The sequence below is a fragment of the Sapajus apella genome, unplaced genomic scaffold, assembly GCF_009761245.1.
Source record: "Sapajus apella isolate SASKATOON/1434 unplaced genomic scaffold, GSC_monkey_1.0 scaffold86, whole genome shotgun sequence".
NCBI classification, from domain to species: Eukaryota; Metazoa; Chordata; class Mammalia; order Primates; family Cebidae; genus Sapajus; species Sapajus apella.
This window is the reverse complement of record NW_022437026.1, coordinates 2,014,876-2,023,757: the sequence shown is the minus strand read 5'-3', so window position 1 is coordinate 2,023,757 and position 8,882 is coordinate 2,014,876. Positions and strand designations below refer to the sequence as shown.

Sequence of the window (8,882 nt, the reverse complement as noted above, 5' to 3'; positions counted from 1 at the left end):
TTTTTTTTTTTTTTTTTCTACTTTTTGTTTTCTATTTAGCCACTATACTAACGAGGAGTGAAACCCCATCTCTACTAAAAATACAACAATTAGTGGCAGGCGCCTATAATCCCAGCTTCTCAGATGGCTGAGGCAGAACTGCTTGAACCCGGGAGGCGGAGGCTGCAGTGAGTTGAGATCCCGCCACTGCACTCCAGCCTGGGCAAGACTCCGTCTCCAAAAAAAAATCTTCAGGTTCTGTATACACAGGTTCTGCATCCATGGATTCAACCAACTGCAGATGAAAATACTGAGGGGGAAAAACAATAACAAAATACAATAATAAAAAACAACACAAGTTTTAAAACACTACAGTATAAAAACTATTTACAAAGCACTTACATTGTATTAAGTATTTTAAGTAACTTAGAGATTATTTAAACTATACATGAGGAGCCAGGCGGTGGCTTACACCTGTAATCCCAGCATTTTGGGAGGTAGAGGCAGATGGATCACTTGGTCAGGCATTTGAGACCAGCTTGGCTAACATGGTGAAACCTCATCTCTACTGAAAATACAAAAATCAGTTGGGCATGGTGGCGGGTGCCTATAATCCCAGCTACTCCAGAGGCTAAGGCAGGAGAATGGCTTGAACCCAGGAGGCAGAGGTTTCAGTGAGCCGAGATCGTGACACTGCAATCCAGCCTGAGCGACAGAGCTAGACCCCATCTAACACACACACACACACACACACACACACACACACACACACACACACTCTCTCTCTCTCTCTCTCTCTCTCTCTCTGTCTCTCTATTCATATAAAATTAAGTCTGCTACCTGTCAAAGGCATAATCCTCCTCCAAACAAAAATAAAGAGCTTCTGATAGTACTCTTCAAACTGAAAACCTCTCCTTTTAAGATTTGAGAAATTAAGTTGACAAAGCAAAAAGCTCCCAAAATCCAACTAAGTTTACATGTTCCATTTGTAACAGGTGACAACGTATAGCCTTCTAAATGAATATTTAAAGTGCCTTTTCTTGTATTTTACATAACACTTGGCCGGGCGCGGTGGCTCAAGCCTGTAATCCCAGCACTTTGGGAGGCCGAGGCGGGTGGATCACGAGGTCAAGAGATCGAGACCATCCTGGTCAACATGGTGAAACCCCGTCTCTACTAAAAAACTACAAAAAATTAGCTGGGCATGGTGGTGCGTGCCTGTAATCCCAGCTACTCAGGAGGCTGAGACAGGAGAACTGCCTGAGCCCAGGAGGCGGAGGTTGCGGTGAGCCGAGACCGCGCCATTGCACTCCAGCCTGGGTAACAAGAGTGAAACTCCGTCTCAAAAAAATAAATAAATAAAATAAAAATACATAACACTTAACATTTTTCAAAGTACCTTCACATAGTATTTCAGTTGATCTTCAGCAACCCTAAATCAGTAAGACTTGTTGCTAATGAATCAACATTATAGATTAAGTTCCTTACTCAAGATCAGAAAATTGGGTAATCTAGAACTCAAGTTCCGCCTTGGTGCTCTTTTTCATTATATAGTATTCTATTATACCATAGTGAACTTTCCAGAGTAATGGATTAGATAAAGTATATAAACAATGTTAATATAATAAATACTGTAAGAATTATATATGAGACACACCAAAAGAAAAAATGCTTTCCAGATACATGCAAAGAAAGAAAATGAGATAAGCATCTTAGCGGATTCTGAAAATAAGCAGGTCAGAAAGGTGGCATTTGGGTGACAGGTCACAAAATTAGAATGTTAGGTGAAGGCCAGGTAAAGCTAAGGAATTTAAAAGCACCAGTAACATAAAGATCAATACCTGCATTCCTCCTCCTCCTCCTCTAAGAATAGTAGTTAATAAGAGTTTTGCTTTATGATTTTTCAAACATAAACAAACAAAATCTTCATAGATTCCCTCAAAAGTACAACCTAAAAAAAATGCAGCATCATCATAGTTAATATTTATGTGGCAGGCCCTGTCCTACATGTTTTATATATGTTAATTCATTTAATCAGCACAACTCTATTAAGTGGGTACTCTTTTACACCCATTTTACAGACAGGAAATTGGTAGCACTGAACTTGCTCAAGGCGACACAATGATGTAGCTGAACCATGATTTGAGTCCAGGCAATCTAGTTCTTAACTACTAAGTTACAAGGCAGAAAAGTGGCCTCTTCAAACATAAACTGAGGTCATGCTAAGTCTCACCTGCAGACCAGGTTAGTCTTATGTTAAAACAAAAGAAAAAACTCAAATAAAATGCAAGTTACTAAATATGTAATTTAAATTATCAACACAATTTAAATAACTGGTATAGCAAAGGTGTACTAATTGTAATTGTTATGAATTATTTCATAGCCTGCTAAATATTTTCAGAAATTATAATTGAGTATAGCTGCTGTCGCTACTTTTACAGCTCTACCTAAAAAATTTAAAAGCTACCAGAAAACCCAAGTAACAGGTCTAGGATGATTTCTGACAAGGAGAGCCCAGTTTTAGTTGAATGTTTCTTTCCACAGGGATGAACTAAGATGACTTTTATTTATATTTATCTATCTTTATATATTTTTTATTTTTTTTTTAATTCTTTGATAAGCTGCTGCTGGAGTAAGATGAATTTTAAATGACTAGAATCTTGCATCAGAATTTGAATGTCAATAAATGAATTGTCACCAAGCAACAACAGATTCCTAGCTTGTTTTACATGAAAACAAACTCTTTCCAGGTTTTTAGATTACTTCTCAGACTGTTTTACTATGGGTCAGAAAAAAAGGAAAGAGAAAAAAATTTGCCAATACTCCTAATCAGTGACTTTGAGGATTTAAGAACAAACTCCAAAAACTATTCCCTGAGATGACAAGTTACATTGATTCTCATCCTAAAAAAATAAGAAATGTGGCACAAATTTAAAAGAGGGGAAAAAATCACCAACATTCAAATGGAGAGATTCAGTTCAATGAGATATTTCAAGAACTATAGCAAAGAAATAAATTATTGTTTCTTAATCACAGAACCACATCTCATTTCTGTAACACTGCTAAACTTTTCACAAAATATTAATGTCATATACTCATGACACATAGTCTTAATAAAAGACAGAGAAAAGTAAGCAGTTAAGTATATTGGAGCTTCAACAAAAATATGATTTGACCTCTCTTTTCAGGTAGACGGGGAAACAATCCCATCAACATATAATGTATCCTATGAACTCTTCAGAGCCAACTTGAGGGGAAGGTACTTAAAATAAATCATTCTTAAATCTGTGCATCAATGTTTTCTTAAAGCAAATTATGCTATATTTCCTGAAAAACAAGATCCCTTCCTAGAAAAGCAACATAAACTCTGGAGAGTCTAGCAGTAACATTTTCTGACCAAGACAACCAAATATTAAAATTAAGGTGCACCATTTGTTTAATAAAACCAGGTAAATTTGCATCTTAAACATCTTGGTAATTACTGCAGATCCTGTGGCATCAAAATGTTACCTAGCATTATTTACTAAGAATTAATGCTTATAATTAGCTGGGCGTGGTGGTACATGCCTGTAGTCCTAGCTATTCAGGAGGCTGAGGCAGGAGAATAACTTGAACCCGGAAGGTGGAGGTTTCAGTGAGCCAAGATCATGCCACTGCACTCCAGCCAGGTGACAGATCAAGACTTTGTCTCAAAAAAAAAAAATTGATGCTTGTTTTAGTAGACAGCAATGCATAGCATACCATGACTCTAAAAAACAAGCTTGACAGAAAATAGGTTAATTTGTATACCATATTCATCCATCCACAAAAGCCTATTTATATCTCAATTTGAAGTGATAAAAATCAATACCCAAAACAGAAGCCTGAAATTTGCCTTGGGTATAGGACCAGGTTTCTCCAGAAATCTAACGGCCACTTCCACACCAAAACAATATTGCTTTATTTGAAATTACTGATTAGCCATTATGGGACTACAAACGCTTTGTCATCTCCCAAATTATTAGATCCTAACTAGCTTTTGTTCGTCATCTACCTAATCAAGTTATTTACCTGCTGTAGGATTTCACGTTCCTTATTTGTCAAATAAATAGCTGGGCAGGATAACCTAAGATTTCTTCTTCCAATTTTAATATACTAAGATGTTTAACTCAACAACATAACACAGTATTCTCCTGTCTTACTACAGAAATATATGTATATTAAAAGTATACATTTAGTGAAAAAGTTTCTATCTTCCCAATGCTTTAGTAATCCCTTGGCTTGTTCTAATTTGGATCCAAAGACAAAAGTTCAAACATTGATGTATTGAATACTTTATTAGGCAGGTAGTGCAGGTGTCCTAGTCAAAAAACCAAAAATACTGCCTAACTACTACTGCTATAAAGGATTCTTCAGAAAGGATAATCTTTTCAAAATCAAAACAAAAAATTATAGAACCACAGTCAAATGACATGGCAGTTTCTAAACCAGGTACCACTTAATAATTCATCTAGTTCTACAGCCAAATCCTGAAATGACTCAAAAATAATATGCAATATGAGATTTTCTTTAGTCTGGTCATGCTCATGCCTAGATAGAGAATTAAAAATCCATAAAGTTACAAGTTCTAAGAAAACCGGAGAAGCTTAGACAAAGTTTTTATCCTGATATTAGACCAATTATGTTTTTTTTACTGTATTATCAGCTCTAAGATAACAATGTATAAGAAAATTTCAGGTGATAAAGGGAAAACATACATCACACATTCTGAGACATCTCAGAAGTGAAATAACTAAAACTAACAAAATTAATTCATAAAGTGCTCAACAAGTAATTGGGTCCGGTCTTAAGAAAGTAAGAACCGGTTAAGAAAAAAAATTGTTAAAAAGCACCTATTCAAATACAAAACTATAATGGAAGAATAAAATTCCAGTATAAGTAGCAATAGACATTGACAGTACAAGAAAGAAATGTGTCTACCTGTAAATTTCTGCCTGTAAACCAAAAGGAATCAGACATAAGTTTGAGTATGACTGACCAAAATGAATAAAGTTTTTGTTTGATGAGGTTTTTTTTTAAAAAAAAAAAAAAGTCACCTTTGCAACTCTAAACTACTATAAAATTAACGAGTAGTTTTAATTTCACACTATCTTAGAAGTTCTACATCATTAACTATCAGTGAAAGTTAAGAAATGATTGTCTGTAAAGAACTTCTTAGTTTTTTTTTTTTTTTTTCTTTGAGAGGAGAGAAAGCAGAGAGAGACAGAGAGAGGAACTTCTTAGTTTTTAAGTTCACTTCCACATGCTGTGTTAAATTCCCTTTCACATTTGATATGGTCTTGGTTAATTGGAAGCTGACATTCAAAGGGTTAAGTGTTAACATATTAGTTCATGGATAAAATAAGTCCCAAGATCATTCAATTATTTTCATATCCTGTATCAGGCTGGTCTATATTCTCGGCAAGATTAATATCAATAATGACATTTTTTATGTATGCGTAATGTGGCTTTTTTTCCTTCAGTGTAACTCTGCTCCTACTAATAACCTATGTTCACCTATACCCAGTGAGGACAACATTCAAGCAAGCTGCATCACTAAGTCAAGCAACAAGTAGCCCAAATTCAGCTTTTTAAACCTAGAATGTACTAGTCAACCGGAATGACACACCATTATTTACACCACTAGAGGTTAAAAAAAGGAAGTATTGCGACTCCTTCGAACTCTTGGGAAAGTTTAGCTTAAAATTATTTTATAAGATTAAAACAATGATGACATTACAACTCTCAAAGCACTTACACAATTTTGCATGGGCTCCTGTACTATTAGCTGTATAGTGAATGGGCTGAAACACATTGGTTTAATGAACAATATCAGAACAATGCTGCTACTGTAAGGCTTAAGCATCATTAGATAGAACAATATCAAACATTTATTTGTACGTCATTATTGCCAAGGCATTTATCCAAAGGAGAGAGAAAAATCTTTTTTTCATAATCATTTTATACTAAATGCTTGTGCAACCATCAAGTAAGACATACCCAAAGGAACAAGGTCGTTCTCATTTAAAAAGAACAGCCTGATCTCAGAAATGGAAACACGTTTCTACACACAGAGGCAGCTCATCACTGCAGAGCACTTGATGAGACTGAAAAGCACAGAGTCAGAAGCATCTGTACTTTCAACTTCCCCACTCATGCCAAGTTTCCTGCCAAGACACTAAAGCGGGAGACAATTCGTTTGTACTAAGACCTTCATCACCCCTGCCCGGTAGCAAATCCCTCTGGCTACCAATAATTCTTACCCTACCCCAACACCTAGGCACATGCTCCACATTCTCCTAATTTCAACCCTTATCAAAAGGTGGCCTCCCTCTCCCACTCGGAGTCCCACAGTTAAAGAATGCTAAGTGAAGCGTGAACTCGACCAACTGACTTCACCGAGCCCAATTTGGGATCCAAAGGATCGTCAAATAAAGAAGTAGGTGGGGCTTTACCTGCAGTTCACACCAGGCGACTTCCACTGTGGTTTCAGTGTCCAGACCTTTGTAGACCGTCTTAAAGGAGCCTCTGCCGATTTCGATGTCAAACTTGAGAAAGCGGCCGTCGTTAGACATTCCCACGGCCTTGGTCTCCAGCTCTTCGATATCATCCTGCTGTTGGCTCCGTTCCTCCTGCGGCTCCTTGGCACTGCCGCCGCCGCTGCCACTTCTCGCCGGCGGCGACTCCTCTTTGCTCCCCACAAGGCTAGGCTGGGACACTGGGCGGTCTTTGCTGGTACTGCTGGGGGCAGTCGAGGCGGCAGGGCCCGCGACGGCCTGTTCCCCAGGGGCGGCAGCGGCCGGAGGCTGCTGGGCTACCTGGGAAGCAGCAGTGGCAGTCAAGGTCTCCTCCCGGTGGGGCTCTGCTGGAGCACTCTGCGGGACAACCGCGGGGACGCTGGGCTGGGGGAGGGAAAGAGGGAGGCCGGGCAGCTCCAAAGCAGTGGCATTGGAGTCGCAGATGACACTCCGGCGGAAGAAGCGGTGCTCAGTGGTGGTAGTGGTCGCGGCCGCCCCACGGCTATCCTTGTCCATAGTGTGGCGGCGGCGCCGGTACTCCTCGGTCCTGCCGGTCCCAGCGTCGGCCGCCGCGGCCCCCAATTTCTCCCCCACGGAGGAATCGGAGCTGGAGCCATTCTTAGGGGTAGGAGCCGGCGGCGAGAGGAACAGGGAACTGGGAGTGCTGCTCTGCTTCTCTGAGGCGCCGCCAGACATGGTCGGTCCGTCGGAGAGAGGCGAGCGGGCTCGGATTTGTGAATGAAAAGGGAGCGGAGGGCCGAGCCGCCGGCGCAGAGGTCTGCAGGGCACCGCGGCCGGGCGAGCTCGCGCCGAGCCGGACGACGCCTCACTCAGCACTGACAAGCCGCCCTGAGGGAGAGGCGGGCCGCTGGGCCCAGCTGCGGCGGCTGCTGCAGCTCAGAAGCAGGACTCGAAGGCGGGCGATTCGGGAGCAGAGCCACGGGGGTTAGCGCCGCACGGTCCGCATCCATCCTGCGGCGAGCGGCGGCCGGGCGGGCGGTGGCAGCAGAGGCGCCGCAGTCATGAGGGGAGGGCCAAGGGCCGGCACCGAGTCGAGGCGGATGCGGCGGACGCGGCTCCCACCGCCACGCTCGCCGAGCTGCGCGGGCTAGGCCCAGAGGGCGGCGGCACCGCGAGCACTGGACCAGCTCCGACGCCCGGGCGGTGGCAGCCCCGGGGCAGAGGAGTGGGAGGGGCCGAAGCCGGCGAGAGAAGGCCGCGGCCCGGCTCCGGGTCACTCGGGCGGCCGCCTCCTCCCACACGCGCCCCCAGAGATGGGGACAGGCCTCACAGGTCTCCCATCGCCCAGAGGCGAAGGGCCGGAGCCACGGAACCTAGGCGCCTGAGGAGCGGGCCCTCCCTTCCCCGAGGCCTCCCCGCCCGCCCCAGGCCTGGCAAACCCGTCTCCTCCCGGGCCGGTGCCGGGGGCTGACGGAGGAGGGAACGGTGGGGAGGGGAGGGCCGCTCACCGCGGGGCCCGAGCTCCGCTGCTTCTCTGAGGAGGACTTGAAGAGGAGAGGAGAGGAGACCGAGAGGACTGGGTGAGGGGGGGATAGGGAGAAAAAACAGCAGTCACCCCCACCAGGCGCCTTCTGTCACCGAAGATGGGGGTGCTGAGTGGCCAAAAGAGAAGCCCCGTCCGCTGAGAAACTCTCCGCGCTAAATGGCGCCGGGAGTCTGAAGCCTCCACACAGCCCGCTCGGATCCCGCCCCCTGCCGCCCGGGGCAGCCCCACCCCCAACCTCGCTTCGGGGCTCTTGCGCCGGCGTGCCAGCCCCGAGGCACTCTGGGACTTATAGTTTACGGGTTAGGAGGATGAACTGGACCTGGGAGAAAAGTGCCTACGGCTTCCGTGATACCTTGCGGTTGCTGTAACCTCGTGGGAGTTGTAGTTTTCTTTGGAAACCGTCCCTTCTGAAAGGCTGATGGGAGCGTCGTCGCGGGTCGCTCTACCTCATCCCGAAATCCGCGCGAGCTTAGGAAAATCACTATTTGGGGATTAATTGTGGAAGAAGTAAAGGAAGGGGGAAAAAAAAAAAGAAGAAGGGAAAGCGGGAGAGATGGGGAGGAAAGACTCCCATCATGCTCTGCTAAGCGAGAGAGTTCTTAGGGTTGCCATGCAATGAAAAATGATCTGTTGTTCATCTTTAATGGAGAGAGTCGCAGTAGTGTTGAGTGACTGTAAGGCTGTGGGGTGGAGGGGAAGGGCAAAGCAAGATAACCAGAGCCTGAGCTCAGAGTCGGAGGAGGGGAAAAGAAACTTTGTGAAGATTGTGCATGAGATTAATATTGATTAAATGGATTGGAGGAAAAGACAGGGAAGATTATCTTCCATCCTCCTCCCCTCAACAATTAAGGCTACAGTCT

At 43.8% G+C, this 8,882-nt stretch overlaps 1 protein-coding gene across 29 annotated transcripts in view; it reads right to left on the bottom strand.

Moving 5' to 3' along the window:
- WNK1 (WNK lysine deficient protein kinase 1) overlaps window positions 1-8,221 on the bottom strand; it is a 146,724-nt gene extending 138,503 nt beyond the window's left edge. For 28 of the 29 annotated variants that reach the window (XM_032254419.1, XM_032254433.1, XM_032254422.1 and 25 more), the window contains exon 1: window positions 6,453-8,221. In XM_032254419.1, coding sequence (XP_032110310.1) covers window positions 6,453-7,211 — 759 coding nt within the window. In that variant the 5' untranslated portion in view covers window positions 7,212-8,221. The remainder of the gene's footprint in view (window positions 1-6,452) is intronic. The other variant, XM_032254441.1, reaches the window with a different exon arrangement.
- Window positions 8,222-8,882: the final 661 nt, after the last annotated feature.